Source organism: Apodemus sylvaticus, chromosome 15, assembly GCF_947179515.1.
Source record: "Apodemus sylvaticus chromosome 15, mApoSyl1.1, whole genome shotgun sequence".
NCBI lineage: Eukaryota > Metazoa > Chordata > Mammalia > Rodentia > Muridae > Apodemus > Apodemus sylvaticus.
Window position 1 is genome coordinate 34,201,819 of NC_067486.1, and position 26,462 is coordinate 34,228,280.

Sequence of the window (26,462 nt, forward strand, 5' to 3'; positions counted from 1 at the left end):
TATCTGTCCAGCTGAAGAGTACCTCATCTGGTTTGTATTCCTTTCACTCTTTTTACTGTGCTTTTAATTGTCCTATGTCCTACATATTTTCACTACATATGCTAGCACAATAAACATCCTGTTTTGTCACATTTCTGTGAGCAGTTGTAGGGTAGGGATGCTTTACTGTCAATAAACAACTAAGGTTGGTTTTGTTCATCTTTTAGACTACTTGTGAACTGGCCCTCCTGCCTTCCTTTTTCTTTCTCTTTGCTTTTTGCTTTGTAAATTCTCTCACACCTCTATGATGCCAAGAGACTAAAATGCCAAGGACTTTGAATCAAGATGTCATCTGTATCAAACAAAGTTTTCTCACTCTTCTCTTCCTCAGTTAAGGAAATCTTACTGGCCTAAAGCAGACCTCCGACTTTCTCTTCATTATTGCTTTTCTTCTCCCTAGGCCTTTCATTTATGTCACTATGCTAATCAGATAATTGCAATTTATAGTAACTATGTACTCAATATGTACCTGAAACACTTCAGATAATTTAATATAATCTGTTTTACTACCTGTCAGATCTGAACAACTGTTTTGCTACTTTATAAATTTCTCAATGTTCAAGGTGAGGTTTCCTACCTTTGATTTTTCCATCAGTTTTCAAAAAAAACTACCTTATCATGATTGGATTTCCACTCTGGCTCAGTTTTGAGATTTCTGTCCTATAGTTATGTTTTTCTCTCAGTTAGGTACCTTTGAAATCACCAAAAATTCTTTTTCTAGTGGGTAGCAACTACTGCTTTGTTCCTCCCTAATTCTATCTCTGAGAACATTTCTGGTATGATATATAACCCCCCCCCCCCAAGAATATACATTCTAAAGAAGTCCAAGTTTTTGTCCATCTTATTCAGCATACCTTCTTATTTACTTTTCTTTAATCTCTTACATTTTAATTCAGTGGTGATACACAACTTTAATCCTAATACTTAGGAAGCAGAGGCAGGCAGATGAGTTTGAGGCCAGCCTTGTCTACAAATCGAGTTCTAGGACAGCCAAAGCTACCCAGAGAAAGCCTGTCTCAAAAAACAAAGCAGTTACCAAATGAAACTGAATTTATCTTGGCTGCCCTGAAGAGGAGGAGTGGACCATTCAGGTAATTTCCTGTGAACCTTCTCATCATTTTAATTGGTCAAATAAAGGCTAGAGCCTGTGATTGGGCAGTGGAAGGGAAAGGTAGGGCTGGAGGTTTTAGAGAGTCAGGGAAGAGTAGGAAACAACAGAGGAAGAAGGACTAGGAGGAATAGGTAGAAGAAAGATGGAGCAGAATCACATGGCCTGGAGAAGCCTCAGGTACCAAGGGTCTCATAGCTGGGGAATAGATTAGTGTAGTGGTGGATCTGCTCAATGTAGGCATGCAGCTTATAAATTTTATAACTGAGTTGTGTGTTTTTACAGGGGCTTATTGGGGTTGGAGACTTACTGCAACACCTAATATTTAAAGTTAGTATTATTTAACTTTCATTTGAATTTAATCTTTTTATTGTACATATGTGTGTATTCTCTTGTCCAGGTACCAATCTGATAATTTATGAAGCAAATGTTGTGTTACTCCTTTAGTTTTGGTAACAAAAGGAAATTGACTTCACAATTGATGTAAAACCCTTACAGTTTACTATTAATGAATAGAAAAGCCAGATTTTTATACTGACTTCCCCTGATCTGTGTCACATGCAATGAATACAGAGGGATATAGAACAAAACTTTCCCAATTAACCTTAGCCTAGAGTTGGCAGACCCTCACTAATCATTACAAACGTCATCACATGGACTAAGTGATTTGGGCATGTGGTGTAAAATTTGCCCTCACTATGGTATGCTTTGAGAAGGACTGAGTTCATACTTCATAAATGAGAATATAGAAAAAGATAGTCATACTGCCTAGAGTTTCGGAAGCAGACAGAAATAGAGAATCCTTTCTGACTGATGTTTTGGCATCTCCCCTCCTTTTCATTAACCAGTATATACTTCTTAGGTTTTTCCCATGGTTTATAGAAAGTTCTGGAGTCACAGAAGAGGAAAAGAAGAAAGTTGGTCCCTCTTTTATACAAAGTATAAATAAAAAACAATATCATTCCTATTGTGGGAATGTTAGAAAAAATAGATTGCATCTGGATAATGTTACCTTGTAAAAATAAAAATGCTAAATGGAAAATGCATACTATTCAAGTGTAAAGTAGCAGTATGCAAGTTAACAGAATATTTAAAATATGAAGTCTCGACCAATTTTAAATTACAAATATTTTAGATCAGAGTTATTTGCCGTGTTTCAATGGAAGTTAGAACAAACCAGGATTGCTTGTTAGTATGGAGATAATATTTCATAGTCTATTTTTGTCTTTTTCAAAAGAATTATTTTTGAAAAGTTCATATATTTATAGAATATGAATATATACATATACATATATCTATCACTATCTCTTTATGACTCCTCTAGTGCCTCCCATCCAGTCTTACTCCCACTTCAATGTTTTCCTTTTAAAATTAGTAATGACTCTCTGAATCTAAATAATTAGTGTTACATATATGCATGATGTGGGACCATTACTAAAGCATGGGCACCCTTGTAGTACCATAGTATTCAAAGGAGAGAGACTCTCCTTCCCATCAGATGCCAACTGGTCTTCCACTAGGTATGGGAATCTTTCTCTATCTGTGCTTGATCTTGTGTAGGTCTTGTACAGGAAACCCCACCCGCTGTGTGTCATATCCATGTCATAACCAGAGACCAACAGTTTACTGCTCTTCTTCCCATCTGCTGGCTCTCACATTCTTTCTGCTCCCTCTTCCATGTTCTGAGTATTGGATTGGAGAGGTACATGTAGTTGACACATTCATAGCTGAGGACTCAGCTGTTTTGTTCTGATTTGTGGGTATAAACATATTGAGAAAACAGTTTGACAGCATGACTATTTAGAAAATAAAAAATTTCCCATCTGAGTTCTATGTCCTCCCTAGCCAAAGGCTTTCAACCAGGTTCACAGTGTCAGGTATGAAATCCCTCTTGTGAAACAGGCCTTATATCTAATCCATATTTTAAGTTATTTATTATTTTATGATTCACCAAAGTCATGTGTTAAGCTAGTTTTGATATCTTTCCTTTTGAATGAAATACATTCCTATAATATTTTACTAAATTTTCTTCTTTCTTTTGAAAATTTACTATCTTTTGTTAAGTCAGTGAATATAGTTAATATATATGCAGGGAATATTTGGATAGAAAAAATACAACTGCTTCATTATAAATATCTCATGTAACAACGTAATTTTATTTTTTTTCAACTTAGGGACTTCTAGTATCTAAAGGAACCAAAGCTTACAAACCAAAGTTGGGAGGAGTCTGTAATAATTTAAAATTTTTCAATCACATTCAGATGGACTTTGGGAGACACTTTGCAAACAATCAAATTTATAGAAACTAGAACTGAAGCATTGCTATAAACCTAGACAGATATGGGAAATTATTGTGTTTTCCAAATAGATGGATTATGGGAACCACTGAGCATGCTAAATAGAGAATAAATTTGATGAAGTGATTACTGAATAAATGGTTGACAGTGGGAAGAGAAGGGCATCTTTGTCTCTGCCACCAAAGAATTTAAATTATTTCTACTTAAAAATAGGATTATTGACAATAGTTATGAGATATGTGGCAGACTCAACATTTGTAAATTTCAATATATTTGTCTTTTTCTAAACATTTCTCAGATAGTGAAATAGGGAAACTTAATATTATTAGCTGGTTTAATAGCCTTACCAAAAAGATATTGACTAGATCTTTAATATGTGACTAGGGGATCTGAACATGTTCTATTACCTGTCTGTGTTATTTTTTTGGATACAACCTTGATGATGACATGAAAAATCTTGCATATTTTCAGGTAACATGAACTGGCAGTAAATGCTAATCTACTAGCTGGGCATACCTGGTCGCTTCGGCTGGAACTGTGAATGGGCAGAGTGAGAGCTATGGCATTAGAAGGACTGCTCAAAAGCAATTGGTGTGCAGAAAAGATACAGCATTTTTGCTGCGGAAAAACCCAAATCTATACTATCCACAGACTAAACAATGTGAAAATGACTGTGACTTGAGTTAGCTTATAGTCTTATGGTTCATTTTGGATCATGTACAGGAAGAATATGTATGGTAGTTTGGGCTGAGTTCAGGGTATGCTTTTAAGAAGAGAAATCTAGAGACCATTGGGAAATTACTTAAAAGATATCAGGTGTCAGATTCAGACAAGAGACTGTGTTTTACAGACTGGCATTGTTTATATAGTTTTAAATAACCAAACTAATATTTGTGGATAGATGCCACTTTTTGTTTCTTAATGAATAATATTCTAACAAATGAGTTTGTAAAGTAAATCATCTTTATTTAATTTTGCTTATTTCTTTTGCTGCTACCAGAAATTGAATTTGAAGCTTTATACATCCTGGACTAGTTTTCTACCACTGAGATATGTACCCCAGCAAAAAATCGTCTTTAGTTGTGGTGAATTATCTATCAATGGCTGCATATAGAGGAGCTAATGTTCATGATGACATGGGATGTGAAGGTGCAGAGTCATTTACTCCACCTTCCACTTTGGAAAAGTTTAGACTTAACCATACTGAGAGCTCTTGAAAGTCCTTCATGTTATATAAATATCCATCTAAGGAGCTTTGAGTGAGGAACTTGCTTTATTAGGCATCCAAAAATATTGAGGTTTAAGTTGTTTGTGGATCCCAAATGACTTTTACCTTTGTAGTATCTACTTTTAAATCATTTTGCTGTTTTAAAAAAAATGTAACTTTAACTTTAGATTTTCTTACAAAATTCCTTACCTCTCATTCGAGTGCTTCATGGAGAATTCATGTTTTTTTTATATCCTTGAAGTTTTATCTGCATTTTAAATTTAAGTTGGCAACATTTTTCATAGTAATGTACCTTTACAATGTCTTCTTCAGGTGGTTGAAGATTACGCTGGGCGTTGGCAGGTCCCTTTGCCCCAGCTTCAGGTTCTTCAGACTGCACTTTGCTGTTTCACGTCAGCCAGCACGTCGTTCCCAGATGACTGTGAGCACGTACAGTATGTTTTGAGTAGTCTCGCTGTGTAAGTACTCCTTATTTCTTATCAACACATTGTTTGCTTTGATTTTGGGCTTTAGGCATTTCTTCTGAGGAAGAATCCTTTCCTAATGTCATCCCTCAAAAAGAAACTGAAAATGAATTTCTTATTTCATTTTAATATTCCATATTTAGGAACCATTTTACTTTGTTGAATGGATATCAATGGATTTGTGGTACACACATTCTTCTGGTCATTGCATTGCATTTTATTCTTCAAGTGGTCTTGGCAAATTTGAATAATAAGCCTCAGAATATGGTAATTGAGGCCATGATAGTTAGCAGAGAGGGACCCTAAAGTCTTCCAGTTAACTCCCAGTTAAAAAAAATGCTTGTAGAATGTAAACAGTGAATGAAATTTTTAAACTGGGCCTTTTTGTTTTTCCTTCTTGCCATCTTAGGAGCCCACTAAAATAATAGTAAAAAAGTTAAAGGAATAGAGAGAAAAAATAGGTAATGTTCAACAATGATTAAAAAGACAGCCACAATTTTCTGAAATTCAGAAAGGATATAGAATATGCAGGAGCAAGTTCAAACCCATCTATTGTTTGTATTTGGCCTTAAATTACACTCTTGGCACAACACTGGGTTGTGAAATTATCCACTGCTGAATTCAAAGTACCAATGTAAGTCTCTAAAATTTACTGATTTTGGTATGCATATACTTAGTTATAAAGTGAGTTTAAAAATAGTGTACTGATTAAACCAAGTAGAAAGAAGTCTGTGTTCCTTTCACTGCCCAAAAGGAGGCATGGAATATGAATATGCAAGGTGGGAATTGTCCTCATTTGGGGGCATGTGGGTGAAAGAGTTTCTTGTAGATTTGTTTTTTGTCAGGCCGTTCACCAGGCTTAAGGGTCATGTTTTGTTTCCTTCATCTAAAGAAATTAAATGATGTTGGTACAGTGACCTTTGCATTCTCTCTTTGAAAGATTCCTCCTGGAATAGCTAGCTGTTGACTTAATTACTCTAAAAGGTTCATGAATCAACAAACCCATGCTCATAGGGTTCTCAGTTTTCTGCATGTGGTCCTATTTTTAAAGTACTAATGGTTATTAAAGAATCATCAGACATTTCAAGATTGCCTTCAATGTGAAAAAAATAAAATGGGAGAAAACTGAAAAAAAAAAGTTACAGAAGGATGGTGTTAATGTGAGAAACCAAAACATTAAAACCTAAATTAGTATTACATTTTCAAGAGAAAGTTGAGAAAACAGGTGTAACATTCAAACCATGGTGTGTTAAAGGAAACAATAAGATACCAAAGGTAAGGTTGAGATTGAGAAGTATGATAAAGGGACTAAAGAGATGAGTCAGTGGTTAAGAGCACTGGCTGTTCTTCCGAGGGGACCCAGGTTCAATTCCTAGCATCCACATGGCAGCTCACAGCTGTCTGTAATTCTAGGGGATCTGACACTCTCATACCAGTGCAGATAAAAAATAAAATTAAATAAGATGGTTAAAATGTCAAGGTAGAAAGCTAGACCTTATAAAGGTAAAGAAATTAACTAGGAAGTAGAACAAAACAAGACAAAGATGAGTGAGCTGTTGATGGTGGCAGACACCTGTAATCCTGTTGCTTAGTGGCCTTACACTGAAGAATCATGAATTTGAAGCTATCCTGGGCTACATAGCAGGAATCTCTCCTGATGAAAACAAAAGGCAGACATACATAAAATATACAGACTGAGAGGTTGTTCTCATGTATTTAGGAACATATGTATATATTGCTATACGGATACATATACAAATGTATATGTAACAATAATTATGAAAAAGAGAGACTATGATCTAGAGTGAGCAAGGAAGGGTATGAGGGAGTGAATTTTTTTTTTTTTTTTTTTTTTTTTTTTTTGAGACAGGGTTTCTCTGTGTAGCCCTAGCTGTCCTGGAACTCACTCTGTAGACCAGGCTGGCCTTGAACTCAGAAGTCCGCCTGCCTCTGCCTCCCAGAGTGCTGGGATTACAGGTGTGCGCCACCACAGCCCGGCTGAAATTATAATTTTAAAATACAAAAAATAGTATCAAGAAATGCAAAGAAAAAAGTACATTGTGTTCTTTAAAAGTTGGTTATATATGTGCAAGTGGGAGAAGGAATGTAAGATATGTTTTTAAATGTAAAAGGAATCTTAAAAATCTGATTTTTAAAAAATATTTTGTGATGTTTAATGGAATGAAAACTATGTATATATATATATATATATACATGTATATATATATATATGTATATGTATATATATATATATATATATTTGGCTTTTTGGATTTTTTTTTTTTTTTTCGAGACAGGGTTTCTCTGTGTAGCCCTGGCTGTCCTGGAACTCACTCTGTAGACCAGGCTGGCCTCGAACTCAGAAATCCACCTCCCTCTGCCTCCCAAAGTGCTGGGATTACAGGCGTGCGCCACCACCGCCAGGCTGAAAACTATATTTTGACTCTGCTTGTAACTACAAAAATTCTTACTCAAACTAGGTAAGTGAAAATAAAGTAAGAGGGGAAAGTATTGGTGTGTGCATGGGTGTGCATTTATTAGGTAGCTCAGCCATAAGAAAGCAAACACTGGTAAGTGAACTAGTTTCAGGATCTTCTGAACAAAATACTACAGCGAGTTGGCTTTTTCTTTTCTAGCCTTAATCTTTTGCTTTAATTCTTCTTGAGTCTCTAACAATACTAGATTAAACACAGCTCATTAGCTAAACGAGCCCCTCTTCCTACTGAAAAAAAGGATGTTTGGAAGATGTGAAGCCCAATTTGGATATGTGTGCCCTACTTGGGTTAATCACTATGGTGAGGAAAAGGTGGATAAACCTTTGACTTATTCAAGTGATAGACCCCCCCCCAGTGAACCACAGGAATCCTGAAGAGATAAGCACTTCTCTCAAGAAATCAGGTAGTTGCAGATTAGTCTGGCTAGGTAGGAAAAAATTGATGTCCATAGGCAAGTAGGCAGTCAGCCAGCCAGCCAGGCAGTCAATCAATATTTTTATATTTTGAAGACACCCAAAACATTTTCAGTATTCTCTACTGATATTTGAAGAAAATAAAAGTTTTAAATAACAAATTATGTTTAAGTATTATTTTATAATATTTTTAAAATACGTTTTTTTGCAAAGTGCTATTATCCTCACCCCACTTCTTTCTGTAACATCATTGTTTACTATAGTGTTATACTATAAAAAGGGGTTTTTTTTTTTTGGTTGGTTGGTTTGTTTTTTTGTGGTTTGTTTGTTTATTTATTTATTTATTTATTTATTTATTTTGGTTTTATCGAGACAGGGTTTCTATGTAGCCCTGGCTGTCCTGGAACTCACTCTGTAGACCAAGCTGGCCTTGAACTCAGAAATCCGCCTGCCTCTGCCTCACGAGTGCTGGGATTAAAGTTGTGCACCACCACTGCCCAGCTATAAAAAAGTTTTAAAAGCTTTGAAAGTGTACTACATCATTACCATTATTAATTAATTAATTGATTGATTAATTAATTTTGAGACAGAGACTTTTTATGTAGTCCTGGCTGTTCTGGGACTCACTATATAGACCAGGTAGGCCTTAAATCCTGCCTCTGCCTCCCAAGTTCTGGGGTTTTTTTTTGAGATTATTATATAGTTACCTCACTTCCTCTTTCCTTTTCCTCACTCCAAAGCCTCCCATATATCCCTTCTTAATCTTCAAATTCATGGCTTTTCTTTTCATTAATTACTGTTCTATATGTGACTCAGGATTTCTATTGTTGTGAAGGGATAATATGACCAAGGTAACTCTTATGAAAGGAAACATTTAATTGGGGCTGGCTTACAATTTCAGAGGTTCAGTGCATTATCATCAATCATGGTGGGAAGCATGGCAGCATCCAGGCAGACATGATACTGAAAGAAATGAGAGTTCTACATCTTGATCCAAAGGCAGCCAGAAGACTGATTCATTTGCTCTGGGCAGAGTTTGAGTACTAGGAACCCTCAAAGTCTGCCTACACAATGAATACTTCCTCCAACAACGTCATACCTCCTAATAGTAGCACTTTCATGGGCCTAGAATATTGAAACCACCACAATATGTATATACCTAGGTATTACTAAATACATTAGTATAAGGTTACTTTTGTGTATGTTTTCAGGGCTGACCATTTAGTATTGGATAACTAATTGGTGTGTTCTTCCCTTGGTAAGAATTTCCTGCCCATTCTCAGAATTTCTTTTATTTATTTATTTATTTATTTATTTATTTATTTATTTATTTTTATTTTCTATATTCTTTGTTTACATTCCAAAGGTTTTCAGAATTTCTTTTATTTATTTATTTATTTATTTATTTATTTATTTATTTTTATTTTCTATATTTCTTTGTTTACATTCCAAAGGTTTTCAGAATTTCTTTTATTTATTTATTTATTTATTTATTTATTTATTTATTTATTTATTTTTATTTTCTATATTCTTTGTTTACATTCCAAAGGTTTTCCCCTTTCCCAGTCCTCCCCCCAATATGTCCCATAAGTCCTCTTCTCTCCATCCATTTTCCTATCTTTCCCCCTCCCTTTTCTCTGTCCTGGTACTCCCCTACAATACTGAATCAAGCCTTTCCAGGATTAGGGCCCTCTTCTTCCTTCTTCATGGGAATCATTTGATATGCTAATTGTATCTTCAGTATTCAGAGCTTCAATATCCACTTATCAATGATTGCATTCCATATCTCTTTATATCTTTTCAATATAGTACTTGAAGTTCTCGCTAGAGCAATTAGACAACATAAGGAGGTCAAAGGGATACGAATTGGAAAGTAAGAAGTAAAATTATCCCTATTTGCAGATGACATGATAGTACACTTAAGTGACCCAAAAAACTCCACCAGAGAACTCCTACAGCTGATAAACAACTTCAGAATTTCTTAGTTGCCTGAAATTGTTCGTGCTGCGGTCTTGTGGTCTTCTGTCCACTTAGGCATGTCTGCTCTTGTTCTTGGGCAGGTCATGTTCACATAGTCATGTTAGTTTTTTTTTTTAAGATTTATTTTATGTGAGTACACTGTTACTCTCTTCAGACACACCAGAAGAGGGCATTGAATCCCATTACAGATGTTGTGAGCCACCATATGGTTGCTGGATATTGAGCATCTCTCAAGCTATTTCTCTAGCCTGGGTCTGACATTTTTAGAAGACCAATCATTACAGCAAACTCTGATCCTCTTGCTGTTACAATTATTTCAGCCCCTCTTTTTCAATGTTCCTGAGCCTTATGTGTAGAAGTATATTTAAATATATCCATTGGGAATGGGCTCTACGACTCTGCATTTTGATTATTTGTAGTGTTTTAGGAATACCTGCTGCAAAGAAACATTCCCTTGAAGCAAGGACTACACTTATGTAGAAATACAAATATTTAAAATGTAGTTAGTACTCTGGTTTAGTACAGTGGTGGTTGTAGGTCCTCCTTCAAGATCCATGAGTTCACTACCTGTGTGTTCAATATTTAGGCATGGTTTCCTTCTTGAGTTGTTTGTAAGTCCATTTAGAGAGCTGTTAGTTACCACCAAGATATGTGTGCTGCTACTTCTGCACCCTTAGGGTTATCATACCATGCCTATCCTTGATGCTATTCACAGGCATCATAGCTGGGTTAGGACTGTTGGTTGCTCTATCCTTTGAAAGCTTGCATGCTACTTCTGGTATTATGAAAGCTAGTGCTCAGGAAAGAAACACTCAAATCAGTTTAAGCACAGGGGGACTTTGAGCCATGTCTGAAGTGCATGGTATCTTTAGAAGTAGAAACTTATCTTCCCTCTTCTGGGGACACCCAAGAGCAATAGCGATATTCTCAACTATTTTGAGAGTATCTTGAACAACCCCGACCAATAGCTCAAAAGAGGGATTCTCATTTCCTGGTATTGGGGCTTTTGTTAGGTGGTCTTTGGCTCTTGGAGGGAGCATTGCTAGCTAAGATGAGATACCATCTAAATTAAGTACACAGATTTTAATAATTAATAGTATGTTTCTTCATTACTTTCAGACATCCTTACTGTTATTGTTATATCTTCCCTCTTTCTGTATTTATCTCACTCTCTACTTAGAGCCTTCCTTCCTATTATTTAAAATGTCACATAGTGATTTGTTTGATAGCCTATTTACTGCTGCTAACATAAAATACTATAGCTTAAGAATCAAATCTTAGCCGGGTGGTGGTGGCGCACGCCTGTAATCTCAGCACTCTGGGAGGCAGAGGCAGGCGGATTTCTGAGTTCGAGGCCAACCTGGTCTACAGAGTGAGTTACAGGACAGCCAGGGCTATACAGAGAAACCCTGTCTCGAAGAAAAAAAAAAAAAGAAAACAAATCCAAAAAAAAAAAAAAAAGAATTAAATCTTAAACTATGCGCCCTGTATATGATTATACTAGTCTCTGGTCCCAGCATTATTTTGTGGAGGCAGGAGCATCAGAAGTTCAAGGTCATCACTGGCTATATAGGGATTTTGAAGCTAGCATAGGTTACATGAAACTTTTCAAAAGACAAGAATCAAATGTTATGTTAAGATGGAGAATGCTGAATGAAATAATTTAATTATTTGAACTACTACTCATAGTAGTGCTGTCTTTTGAGGACTGCCTGGTCTGGCCTCAGTGAGAGAAGACGCACCTAACCCTTAAAGAGACTTAGGCCCCAGGGAATAGGGAGGCCTGGCAGGGCATCTGTGCGTGTGTGTGTGTGTGTGTGTGTGTGTGTGTGTGTGGTACTGGGGGGGGGTGGAAATATGAAAAAAAAATATCAGAACACAAAACAGGTCTTCATAAGTTCATGCTATCCTGGCCTGCTTATGGATTTGCAAGCCAGAAGGGTTTACATAGTGAGATCTGGCCATATTGAAAAGTATAAGGTTAATTTCAAACATGCAAAATTAGTCATTTAAGGACATAGATATGTTTATACAATTATATGAAAAATTAAAAAAATATCTTCAGGATCATAACCATAGGAAAGCTGAATAAGACATTTAAGAATTGCAGGTCAAGTAACTAATGGAAATTTGCATAAGTCTTACTCAAAATGAGTGCAATGAATTCACATACTCATCCTGTTATTTTCCTGGTTGCCAGATACTTAGAATTTTCCAGAATTTCCATATTTTTTCTCTGATATTTGGAATGAGAGTTATTTTGTTTGTAAGTGCCAAACTGAAGACCCTGGGGTTTCCACTCCCAGAGAAAAGAGTGAACCAAAACCATTATTTTGAACTGTATATAGATTATAGGAAGTGTAGAGATTAGTGTCATCATCATGGACTTGAATGGCACAGGACTGGTGGTTGCTATCACATCATCTCCCTTTAACTCTCATATTTATCATGTTCAGAGATTAGGAGTGTTTTGGAGAATGAGAGTTGACTATCCTAAACTTATTCAAATCCTGAATCCTACTGCAACTGCTGTACTGGATATGGCATCCCTACTTGAGCATAATGATGCATCTCTTACTATATGGTATTGATCTGTTGAGCAAGCCAATGCCTTTATAATGGTACCTGTCCATAATGACCACCTAGAAGCAATTTGCATTCAGCAGATAAGGCCAACAATATACCTGTATAGTTTAACTTTATTTTTTATTCATTCTCCATGCTTTTGTTGAAGATTTCATAATCATCTCTCTGTTCCCCCACATAACACACTGGCTCTCTATATTGATGATGACATGATGATGAGTGGAAAATGTGAGCACAAGGCAGCAGCACACTGGACTGTTGGGAAGTATGCGCAAATTGCAAGATAGGGATAATACAAACAACATTTTTTAAACAAGTAGTGCTGGTTTTTAAAAGGAAAGGTTTCTGTGTTATTGGAAATTACTCTAGTAGAAGAGAGAACTGTATTTTCATACTAGAAGAAGAAAAAAAAGATTCTTCCATTAAAGTTGTAGTAAGTTTGTGAGGATAGTATTTTATTTTTCTAAAATAATCATATTTTCATTTATTTCCTGTAAAGCTGTGTTTAGTTCTTAAGGAAAAGTTGGGAACAAGTCTTAGTTTCAAAAGCCTTGCAGAGTTTAGAGATACTAAATCACCAATTGTACTATTATGTAATTGCAATTTTGAGATACTTGCAGTGTGTAACGAGAGGGTATAGCAGAGGCTTTAACTAGTTTGGGATGTTAGGGGAAAACTAGTTAACACTTGCTAACTTCTGAAAGAATGCTAGGAAAAACTAGATGAAACACAGAAGAGCCTTCTATAGCCTCATAAAGGTAGCTAGACAGGAAGAAAGTCAGAATATTCACAGATATCATTATATATAGTTTCTGTTTGAAGACTTCTTTTTCATATTTTTCATATCATGTATATATAACTTATATTCAGCTGAAAAAACATACATATGAGCTTTGTGTTTACAATTATTTTTTATATGAATGTATATATATATATATATACATATATATATATATATATACACATAAGCTGCTATGTTCTTTGGTAGTAATTTATATATACCCACATTTATAAAATTCTGAACTTCCTGTACCACAGGAAGATAGGCTATCTCTAGGCTGGGCAATTGAATTATGACTTTTAAAGGGATTTTTACAGAAAATAAAAATGAATTCTGTTTTATTTACCTGAATATTTTTGAAATGTTTTGGAAATGTAGAGTTATGCAAAAAATTTTAAATCAGCAACCACAGTATGTCTGGTTTTCCTTGGGTTTATAAGCTGTATTTAAGAAAAAAATATAGAGTGTGCTCTGGTGAGTCCAGCAGGCCCTGGCGGGAGCCTTCAGCTGTCTGCTTCAGGATCTGAACAGCCTGGGCAACAGCACACTGTCTCCAGGCAGTGCAGGAGGTAAGCTGTGCACCAGAGGCCACATGGGAAGAGGCAGCTTACACTGGTCCAGCATTGACAAGACCAACTAACACCAGTGAGAACTAGATGGCAAAAGGCAAACGCAGGAACGTCACTAACAGAAATCAAGGCAATATGGCAGCATCTGAACCCAATTCTCCTTTAACAGCATGTCCTGAATACCCCATCACACCAGTAAAACAAGATTTGGATTTAAAATCACTGGTCATGATGCTGGTACAGGAACACATGAAGGACATAATTAAAGAAATTCAGGAGAAAATGGATCAAAAGTTAGAAGCCCTTACAAGGGAAACACAAAAATCATTGAAAGAAATCCAGGAGAATACAAAAGCCAATAAGGAGGAAACACAAAAATCACTTAAAGAAATACAGGAGAACTTTGGTCAACAGGCTGAGGTCATGAAAGAGGAAACACAAAAATCTCTTAAAGAATTACAGGAAAGCACAAACAAGCAAGTGAAGGAGCTAAGCAAAACCATCCAGGGTCTAAAATCAGAAGTAGAAACAACTAAGAAAACTCAAAGGGAGACAACTTTGGAGATAGAAAACCATGGGAAGAAATCAGGGGACAAAGATGCAAATATCAACAACAGAATACAAGAGATAGAAGAAAGAATCTCAGACGCTGAAGATACCATAGAAACCATGGACTCAACAGTTAAAGAAAATGCAAAATGCAAAAAGCTTGTAACCCAAAATATCCAGGAAATCCAGGACACAATGAGAAGACCAAACCTAAGGATTATAGGCATAGATGAGAGTGAAGATTTACAACTTAAAGGGCCAGCAAATATCTTCAATAAAATTATGGAAGAAAACTTCCCTAACCTAAAGAGAGAGAGATGCCCATGAATTTACAAGAAGCCTACAGAACTTCAAACAGACTGGATCAGAACAGAAATACTTCCCGTCACATAATAATCAAAACACCAAATGTACTAAACAAAGAAAGAATATTAAAGGCAGTAAGAGAAAAAGGCCAAGTAACATATAAAGGAAGACCTATCAGAATCACAGCAGACTTTTCACCTGAGACTATGAAAGCTAGAAGATCCTGGGCACATGTCATGCAGACTCTAAGAGAACACAAATGCCAGCCAAAACTACTATACCCAGCAAAACTCTCAATCACCATAGATGGAGAAACTAAGATATTTCATGACAAAACCAAGTTTACCCAATATCTATCCACAAATGCAGTCCTACAAAGGATAATAGGAGGAAAACACCAATACAAGGAGGGAAACTTCACCCTGGAAAAAGCAAGATAGTAGCCTTCTCTCATCAAACCCCAAAGAAGTTAACCAATCAAATTTAAAAAATAACATAAAAAAATGACAGGAAGTAACAATCACTATTCCTTAATATCTCTTAACATCAATGGACGTAACCGACTGGATACGTATAGGACCGCACATTTTGCTGCATACAGGAAACACACCTCAGGGTCAAAGACAAACACTACCTTAGAGTAAAAGGCTGGAAGACAATTTTACAAGCAAATGGTCTCAGGAAACAAGCTGGAGTAGCCATTCTAATATCAGATAAAATTGACTTTCAACCCAAAGTCATCAAAAGAGACTCTGAGGGACACTTCTTGCTGGTCAAAGGAAAAATACAAGAAGAACTCCCAATCCCGAACATCTATGCTCCAAATGCAAGAGCACTCTCATTCATAAAAGAAACTTTATTAAAGCTCAAAGCACACATTGCACCTAACACAATAATTGTGGGTGACTTCAACACTGCACTTTCCTCAATGGACTGATCAGGAAAACAGAAACTGAACAGGGACACAATGAAACTAATTGAAGCTTTGGATGAATTAGATTTGACAGATATATATAGAACATTCTATCCTAAATCAAAAGAATATACCTTTTTCTCAGCACCTCATGGTACCTTCTCCAAAATCGACCTTTTAATTGGTCACAAGACAGACCTCAACAAATATAAGAAGATTGAACTAATCCCATGCCTCCTATCAGATCACTATGGAGTAAAAATGGTCTTCAATAGCAACATAAACAAGAGAAAACCCACATACACGTGGAAACTGAACAATATTCTACTCAATGATACCTTGGTCAAGGAAGAAATAAAGAAAGAAATGAAAGACTTTTTAGAACTTAATGAAAATGAAGATATAACATACCCAAATCTATGGGACACAATGAAAGCAGTGCTAAGAGAAAAACTCATAGCCCTGAGTGCCTCCAAAAAGAAAATGGAGAGAGCATACATTAACAGCTTAATGACACACCTGAAAGCCCTGGAACAAAAGGAAGCTATTTCACCCAGGAGGAGTAGAACGCAGGGAATCATCAAACTTAGGGCCGAAATCAATCAAGTAGAAACAAAGAGAACCATACAAAGAATCAACAAAACCAGGAGCTGGCTCTTTGAGAAAATCAACAAGATAGATAAACCCTTAGCCAGACTAACCAAAGGGCACAGAGACAGTATCCAGATTAACAAACTTAGAAATGAAAAGGGATATATAACAACAGAAACTGAGGAAATTCAAAAAATCATTAGATCCTACGACAAAAGCCTATACTCAACACAACTGGAGAATCTGGAGGAAATGGACAGTTTTCTAGACAGATATCTGACACCAAAACTCAATCAGGATCAAATAGATCAACTAAACATAACACCTGAAGAAATAAAAAGGGTCATAGAAAGTCTCCCAACCAAAAAAAGCACGGGACCAGATAGATGGCTTCAGTGCACAATTCTATCAGACCTTCATAGAAGACTTAACACCAATAGTCTTCAAAATACTCCACAAAATAGAAACAGAAGGAACTCTACCCAGTTCGTTCTATGAAGCCACAATTACGCTAATACCAAAACCACGCAAAGATCCAACAAAGAAAGAGAACTTCAGGCCAGTTTCTCTTATGAATATTGATGCAAAAATACTTAATAAAATTCTTGCCAACCGAATCCAAGAACACATCAAAACCATCATCCACCATGATCAAGTAGGCTTCATCCCAGGGATGCAGGGATGGTTCAATATAAGGAAATCCATCAATGCAATCCACTACATAAACAAACTCAAAGAAAAAAACCATATGATCATCTCATTAGATGCAGAAAAAGCATTTGACAAAATTCAGCATCCTTTCATGCTAAAAGTCTTGGAAAGAACAGGAATTCAAGGCCCATACCTAAACATTGTTAAAGCAATATACAGCAAACCAGTAGCCAACATCAAACTAAATGGAGAGAAACTTGAAGCAATCCCACTAAAATCAGGGACTAGACAAGGCTGTCCTCTCTCTCCATATCTTTTCAATACAGTACTTGAAGTTCTAGCTAGAGCAATTAGACAACATAAGGAAGTCAAGGGGATACAAATTGGAAAGGAAGAAGTCAAATTATCACTATTTGCAGATGATATGATAGTCTACTTAAGTGACCCGAAAACCTCCACCAGAGAACTGCTACAGCTGATAAACAACTTCAGCAAAGTGGCTGGTTATAAAATGAACTCAAGCAAATCAGTTGCCTTCCTATACTCAAAGGATAAGCAGGCTGAGAAAGAAGTTAGAGAAATGACACCCTTCACAATAGCCACAAACAATATAAAGTATCTTGGTGTGAATCTAACCAAACAAGTGAAAGATCTATATGACAACAACTTCAGGTCTCTGAAGAAGGAAATTCAAGAAGACCTCAGAAAATGGAAAAATCTGCCATGTTCATGGATCGGCAGGATTAATATAGTTAAAATGGCCATCTTGCCAAAAGCAATCTACAGATTCAATGCAATCCCCATCAAAGTCCCAACTCAGTTCTTCACAGAGTTAGAAAAAGCAATTCTCAAATTCATCTGGAATAACAAGAAACCCAGGATAGCTAAAACTATTCTCAACAACAAAAGAAATTCTGGGGGAATCAGTATCCCTGACTTCAAGCAATACTACAGATCAATAGTGTTAAAAACTGCATGGTATTGGCACAGTGACAGACAAGTGGACCAATGGAATAGAATTGAAGATCCAGAAATGAATCCACACACCTATGGTCACTTGATCTTCAACAAAGGATCCAAAAACATCCAGTGAAAAAAAGATAGCCTTTTCAACAAATGGTGTTGGATCAATTGGAGGTCAGCATGCAGAAGAATGCAAATTGATCCATTCTTATCTCCATGTACTAAACTTCACTCCATGTGGATCAAGGACCTCCATGTAAAACCAGACACCCTGAAACTAATAGAAAAGAAACTGGGGAAGACCCTAGAGGACATGGGCACGGGGGGGGGGGGGGGGGGAAGTTCCTGAACAGATCACCAATAGCTTATGCTCTAAGATCAAGAATTGACAAATGGGACCTCATAAAATTACAACGTTTCTGTAAGGCAAATGACAGTGTTAAAAGGACAAAATAGCAACCATCAAACTGGGAAAAGATCTTCACCAACCCTACATCTGATAGAGGGCTAATATCCAATATATACAAAGAACTCAAGAAGTTAGACCCCAGGGAACCAAATAACCGTATTAAAAATGGGGTACAGATCTAAACAAAGAATTTTCACCTGAAGAAATTGGGATGGCTGAGAGGCATCTTAGGAAGTGCTCAACATCTTTAGTCATTAGGGAAATGCAAATTAAAACAACCCTGAGATTTCACCTCACACCAGTCAGAATGGCTAAGGTCAAAAACTCAGGAGACAGCAGGTGTTGGCAAGGATGTGGAGAAAGAGGAAAACTCCTCCACTGCTGGTGGGGCTGTAAGATGGTACAACCACTTTGGAAATCAGTCTGGAGGTTCCTCAGAAAACTGGACATGACACTTCCGGAGGACCCTGCTATACCTCTCCTGGCCATATACCCAGAGGATTCCCCGGCATGCAATAAAGACACATGCTCCATTATGTTCATAGCAGCCTTATTTATAATAGCCAGAAGCTGGAAAGAACCCAGATGCCCCTTAAAGGAGGAATGGATACAGAAAATGTATATTTACACAATGGAATACTACTCAGCAATTAGAAACAATGAATTCACAAAATTTTTAGGCAAATGGTTGGATCTGGAAAATATCATCCTAAGTGAGGTAACCCAGTCACAAAAGAATACACATGGAATGCAATCTCTGATAAGTGGATATTAATAGCCCAGAAGCCCTGAATACCCAAGGCACAATTAGCATCACAAATGACTCCCATGAAGAAGTATGGAGCAGGTCCTGATCCTGGAAAGGATTGATGTAGCATTGGAGGGGAATATAAGGACAGAGAAAAAAAGGAGGGAGGGGATTGGAGAATGGATGGAGAGAAGAAGGTTTATGGGACATATGGGGAGGGGGGATCCGGGAAAGGGCAAATCATTTGGAATGTAAACAAAGAATATAGAAAATAAAAATATTAAAAAAATTTTAAAAAAAGAAACAAAATAATCACAAAAGGAAAAAAATATAATAGATGTATATATTTATGCATGTGTTTGTATGTATGCATGTGTATATATACATACATATGTATATATACATATGTATATATGTAGTGAGAGACTGTGGAGTTTGATGTTGTTGAAGGAGAAAAGGGTGCGGAGGCAGCAAATGTTACAGGCCCTGGTGGAGTTCCAGTTCAAGGCAGTAAATACGCAGCAGACCGTAACCATTATAGACGCTATCCACGTCGTAGGGGTCCTCCACGTAATTACCAGCAAAATTACCAAAATAGTGAGAGTGGGGAAAAGAATGAGGGATCGGAAAGCGCTTCTGAAGGCCAGGCCCAACAACGCCGGCCTCGCAGGCGAAGGTTCCCACCTTACTACATGCGGAGACCCTATGCGCGTCGACCACAGTATTCCAACCCCCCTGTGCAAGGAGAAGTGATGGAGGGTGCTGACAACCAGGGTGCGGGAGAGCAAGGTAGACCAGTGAGACAAGAGTGTGTACCGGGGTTACAGACCACGGTTCCACAGGGGCCCTCTTCGCCAAAGACAGCCAAGAGAGGATGGCAATGAAGAGGACAAAGAAAATCAAGGAGATGAGACCCAGGGTCAGCAGCCACCTCAACGTCGGTATCGCCGCAGCTTCAATTACCGACGCAGACGCCCAGAGAACCCTAAACCACAAGATGGCAAAGAGACAAAAGCAGCCGATAAACCCTAACCCTAACATACATATGTATATATATACATACATATATATATATGTGTATATACACATATATGCATGTGTATATACATTTATATGTGTATACGTGTGTGTGTGTGTATATTTATATGAATTAAAGTATACCTCATATTTATTTCTGATAGATAAGGAAACTGAGGATTTAGAAGCTTGGAGACTTGCAAATTTCAGGTAGCTTCATGACTTTTCCTTTTCTCTTGTAAGTTGATTTAACACTAATTCCTTCCTTCCTTTCCTCCCTCCCTTTTTTTCTTTCTAATTGAAAATATAATCTTTTCTCCTACAATACTTCCCAACCAATTTCCCCTCCCTCTACACTTCTCCTCAGCCTAGATCCTCCCTTCCCACCCCCATTTCTTCTTTAGAAAGAATAGGTTTCTAAGACACTATAGCCAAACAGGACAAAACACAACAACATAAGGCTAAAGCTCTCATAAAGCTGAGGATAAAAAAGCAGCACACTGGGAGGGAAAGAGTCTCTTGAGCAGGCAAAAGAGTCAGAGATGTATCTGTTCCCGCTGTTAGGAACCACCAAGCTAACAGCCATAGCATACACTCAGAGGACCTGTTGCAGACCCATGCGGCTGGTGCTTGCCATTTGAGTCTCAAGTCCATGTGAGTCTTGCTTATTAGTTTTTGTGGACCATGTTCTCCTGACATCTTCCCTTACTTACTTCTAACTCCTACAGTTTTTCCTCCTCTTCTCTCTGGCTCCCAATCTTCAAAAGGAAGGACCAAATGGAGATCTTCAATTTAGACTCTCTTTCTGCATAATGTCTGGTTATGGGTCTCTGCATTTGCTCCTATCTGCAGCTGGAGGAGGCCTTCCTAATTACCAGCTGGAAAAGGATCCAATCTATGAGCATAGAAGTAATTCCTGACTTTAATAGGTAAAACACAATGGCCATTATGAAACTGAGAACACAGAGCAAAATACAGATTTTATTTTATTTTTATTTGATGTATTCTTTATTTACATATCAAGTGATTTCCCCTTTTCTGGGTCCCGACTCCCCGCAAGTCCCATAAGCCCTCTTCCCTCCCCCTGTTCCTCCATCTACTCCTTCTCACTTCCCTGTTCTGGCATTCCCCTATACTGTTGCATTGAGTCTTTCCAGAACCACGGGCCACTCCTCTGTTCTTTTTGGACATCATTTAATATGTGAATTATTTCTTGGGTAATCCAAGTTTCTAGGTTAATATCCACTTATTAGTGAGTGCATACCATGATTGATCTTTTGAGACTGGGTTACCTCACTTAGTATGATGTTCTCCAGCTCCATCCATTTGTCTAAGAATTTCATGAATTCATTGTTTTTAATTGCTGCGTAGTACTCCATTGTGTAAATATACCACATTTTTTATATCCATTCCTCCGTTGAGGGACACCTGGGTTGTTTCCAGCTTCTGGATACTACAAATAGGGCTGCTATGAACATAGTGGAGCATGTGTCCTTATCACATGCTGGGGAATCCTCTGGGTATATGCCCAGGAGTGGTATAGAAGGGTCCTCTGGAAGTGCCCTGCCCAGTTTTCTGAGGAACCGCCAGACTGATTTCCAAAGTTGTTGCACCATCTTACAATCCTACCAGCAGTGGAGGAGTGTTCCTCTTTCTCTACATCCTCGCCATCACCTGCTGTCTCCTGAGTTTTTGACCTTAGCCATTCTGACTGGTGTAAGGTGAAATCTCAGGGTTGTTTTGATTTGCATTTCCCTAATGATTAATGATGTTGAACATTTCTTAAGGTGTTTCTCAGCCTTCCGAAGTTCTTCATGTGAAAAATCTTTGTTTAGCTCAGTACCCCACTTTTTAATGGGGTTTTGGTTCTCTAGGTTCTACCTTCTTGAGTTCTCTGTATATATTAGATATTAGCCCTCTGTCAGATTTAGGGTTGGTGAAGATCCTTTCCCAATCTGTTGGTTGACGTTTTGTCCTTTTGACAGTATCCTTTGCCTTACAGAAACTTTATAGTTTTATGAGGTCCTATTTGTCAATTCTTGATCTTAGAGCATAAGCTAATGGTGTTCTATTCAGGAACTTTTCTCCTGTGCCCATGTCCTCAAGGGTCTTCCACAGTTTCTTTTCTATTAGTTTCAGTGTGTCAGGTTTTATGTGGAGGTCCTTGATCCATTTGGAGTTGAGCTTAGTACAAGGAGATAAGAATGGATCGATTTGCATTCTTCTGCATGCTGACCTCCAATTGAACCAGCACCATTTGTTGAAAAGGCCATCTTTTTTCCACTGGATGCTTTCAGCTCCTTTGTTGAAGATCCAGTGACCATAGGTGTGTGGGTTCATTTCTGGGTCTTCAATCCTATTCCATTGATCCACTTGCCTGACATTGTACCAATACCATGCAGTTTTTATCACTATTGCTCTGTAGTGAAAATTGAGGTCTGGGATACTGAATCCCCCTGAAGTTATTTTACTGTTGAGAATAGTTTTAGCTATCCTGGGTTTTTTTGTTATTCCCAATGAATTTGAGCATTGCTCTTTTTAGTTCTATGAAGAACTGGGTTGGGATTTTGATGGGGATTGCATCGAATCTGTAGATTGCCTTTGGCAATATGGCCATTTTAACTATATTAATCCTGCTAATCCACGAGCATGGCAGATTTTTCCATTTTCTGAGATCTTTGATTTCCTTCTTCAGAAATCTGAAGTTCTTGTCATATAGGTCTTTCACTTGTTTGGTTAGAGTCACCCCAAGATACTTTATGCTGTTTGTGGCTATTGTGAAGAGTGTCATTTCCCTAATTTCTTTCTCAGTCTGCTTATCCTTTGAGTATATAAAGGCTACTGATTTGCTTGAGTTGATTTTGTAGCCAGCCACTTTGTTGAAGTTGTTTATCAGCTGTAGGAGTTCTCTAGTAGAGTTTTTTGGGTCACTTAAGTATACTATCATATCATCTGCAAATAGTGATAGTTTGACTTCTTCCTTTCTAATTTGTATCCCTTTGACCTCATGTTGTCTAATTGCTCTAGCTAGGACTTCAAGAACTATATTGAAAAGATATGGAGAGAGGGGCAGCCTTGTCTAGTCCCTGATTTTAGTGGCATTGCTTCAGGTTTCTCTCCATTTAGTTTGATGTTGGCTACTGGTTTGCTGTATATTGCTTTTACTATGTTTAGATATGGGCCTTGAATTCCTGTCCTTTCCAAGACTTTTAACATGAAAGGATGCTGAATTTTGTCAAATGCTTTTTCAGCATCTAATGACATGATCATCTGGTTTTTTCTTTGAGTTTGTTTATGTAGTGGATTGCATTGATGGATTTCCTTATATTGAACCATCCCTGCATCCCTGGGATGAATCCTACTTGATCCTGGGGGATGATCGTTTTGATGTGTTCTTGAATTCGGTGGGCAAGAATTTTATTGAGTGTTTTTACATCCATATTCATAAGGGAAATTGGCTTGAAATTCTCTTTCTTAGTTGGATCTTTGTGTGGTTTTGGTATCAGCATAATTGTGGCCTCGTAGGTGGAGTTGGGTAGTGTTCCTTCTGTTTCTATTTGGTGGAATAGTTTGAAGAGTATTGGTGTTAAGTCTTCTTTAAAGGTCTGATAGAATTCTGCACTGAAATCATCTGGTCCTGTGATTTTTTTGGTTGGAAGGCTATCTATGACCCCTTCTATTTCTTTAGGGGTTATGGGTCTGTTTAGATGATCTATTTGATCCTGGTTTAATTTTGGTATTTGGTATCTTTCTAAGAAATTGTCCATTTCCTCCAGATTCTACAGTTGTGTTGAGTACAGGCTTTTGTAGTAGGATCTGATGATTTTTTGAATTTCCTCAGTTTCTGTTGTATTTCCCTTTTCATTTCTAATTTTGTTTATTTTCATACTTTCTCTGCCCTCTGGTTAGTCTGGCTAAGGGTTTATCTATCTTGTTGATTTTTTTTTTTTTCAAAGAACCAGCTCCTGGTTTTGTTGATTCTTTCTGTGGTTCTCTTGGTTTCTACTTGATTGATTTCAGCTCTGAGTTTGATGATTTCCTGTTTTCTCCTCCCCCTGGGTGAATTAGCTTCTTTTTGTTCAGGGCTTTCAGTTGTTCTGTTAATCTTCTAGAGTATGCTCCCTTGATTTTCTTTTTGGAGGCACTCAAAGCTATGAATTTTCCTGTTAGCACTGCTTTCATTGTGTCCCATAGATTTGTGTATGTTGTGCCTTCAATTTCGTTAAATTCTAAAAAATCTTTGATTTCTTTTTTTATTTCTTCCTTTACCAAGGTATCATTGAGTAGAGTATTGTTCAGTTTCTGTGTGTATGTGGGCTTTCTGTTGTTTTTATTGTTATTAAATACCACTTTTACTCCATAGTGATCTGATAGGAGGCATGGGATTATATTTCAATCTTCTTATATTTATTGAGGTCTGTCTTGTGACTAACTATATGATCGATTTTGGAGAAGGTACCGTGAGGTGCTGAGAAAAAGGTATATTCTTTTGCTTTGGGATGAAAAGTTCTATATATATCTGTTAACTCTAATTGGTTCAAAGCTTCAATTAGTTTCACTGTCTCCCTGTTTAGCTTCTGTTTTCCTGATCGGTCCATTGATGAGAGTGGAGTGTTGAAGTCACCCACAATTATTGTGTTAGTTGCTATGTGTGCTTTGTGCTTTAGTAAAGTTTCTTTTATGAATGAGGGCGCCCTTTTATTTGGGGCATAGATGTTCAGGATTGAGAGTTCTTCTTGTTGGATTTTTCCTTTGACTAGCAAGAAGTGACCTTCCATGTCTCTTTTGATGACATTAGGTTGAAAGTCAATTTTATCTGATATTAGAATCGCAACACCGGCTTGTTTCCTGAGACCATTTGCTTGTAGAATTGTCTTCCAGCCTTTAACTCTAAGGAGTTTTTGTCTTTTGACACTGAGGTGTGTTTCCTGTATGCGGCAAAATATAGGGTCCTGTTTACATAACCAGTCTGTTAGTCTATGTCTTTTTATTGGGAAATTGAGTCAGTCCATTGATGTTAAGAGATATTAAGGAGTAGTGCTTATTGTTTCCCATCATTTTTGATGTTAATTTTATACTTGTGTGGTTATCTTCTTTTGGGTTTGATGAAAGAAGCTTAATATCCTGCTTTTTCCAGGGTATAGTTTCCCTCGTTGTAATGGTGTTTTCCCCCTATTATCCTTTGTAGGGCTGGGTTTGTGGAAAGATATTGTATAAATTTGGTTTTGTGATGGAATATCTTGGTTTCTCCATCTATAGTGATTGAGAATTTTGCTGGGTATAGTAGCCTTGGCTGGCATTTGTGTTCTCTTAGAGTCTGCATGAGCTCCTCCCAGGATCTTCTAGCTTTCATGGTCTCTGGTGAGAAGTCTGGTGTAATTCTGATAGGTCTTCCTTTATATGTTACTTGCCCTTTTTCTCTTACTGCCCTAAGTATTCTTTCTTTGTATAGTACACTTGGGGTTTTGATTATTATGTTACAGGAGGTAGTTCTGTTTTTGTCCAGTCTGTTTGGAGTTCTGTAGGCTTCTTGTATATTCATGGGCATCTCTGTCTTTAGGTTAGGGAAGTTTTCTTCCATAATTTTGTTGAAGATATTTGCTGGCCCTTCAAGTTGTAAATCTTCACTCTCATCAATGCCTATAATCCTTAGATTTGGCTTTCTCATTGTGTCCTGGATTTGCTGGATGTTTTGGGTTACAAGCTTTTTGCATTTTGCATTTTCTTTGACTGTTGAGTCCATGGTTTCTATGGTATCTTCGGCATCTGAGATTTTTTCTTCTATCTCTTGTATTTTGTTGTTGATATTTGTATCTATCATCCCTGATTTCTTCTCAAGGTTTTCTATCTCCAAAGTTGTCTCCCTTTGTGCCTTCTTAGTTGTTTCTACTTCTGTTTTTAGATCCTGGAAGTTTTTGCTCAGTTCTGTTATTTGCTTGTTTGTGTTTTCCTCTAATTCTTTGAGAGATTTTTGTGTTTCCTCTTTCATGACTTCTGCCTGTTGATCGAAGTTCTCCTGTAATTTTTTTAAGTGATTTTTGCATTTCCTCCTTATTGGCTACAAACTTCTGACCCATATTGTCCTGAATTTCTTTAAGTGATTTTTGTGTTTCCCTTGTAAGGGCTTCCATCTTTTGATCATTTTTCTCCTGAATTTCTTTAAGAGATTTGTTCCTCTAACAGCATCCTTACCAGTGCTTTCAAATCCATCTCTTGTTTTTCTGGTGTGTTGGAGTATCCAGGACTTGCTATTGTTGGAGAATTGGGTTCAGATGCTGCCATAATGCCTTCCTTGGTTTCTGTTAGTAACGTTCCTATGCTTGCCTTTAGCCATCTAGTTCTCACTGGTGTTAGA

At 37.2% G+C, this 26,462-nt stretch overlaps 2 protein-coding genes across 2 annotated transcripts in view; both read left to right on the forward strand.

Annotated features, from left to right (window-relative positions):
- Znf654 (zinc finger protein 654) overlaps nucleotides 1-26,462 on the forward strand; it is an 81,307-nt gene that overhangs the window by 15,030 nt on the left and 39,815 nt on the right. Inside the window, exon 2 of the mRNA XM_052158913.1 lies at nucleotides 4,985-5,130. Coding sequence (XP_052014873.1) covers nucleotides 4,985-5,130 — 146 coding nt within the window. The remainder of the gene's footprint in view (nucleotides 1-4,984; nucleotides 5,131-26,462) is intronic.
- LOC127666269 (Y-box-binding protein 1-like) lies at nucleotides 15,365-20,122 on the forward strand. The gene is given in 3 exon segments (XM_052159078.1): nucleotides 15,365-15,386; nucleotides 19,514-19,896; nucleotides 19,898-20,122. Coding segments are annotated over 3 exon segments (630 nt in total).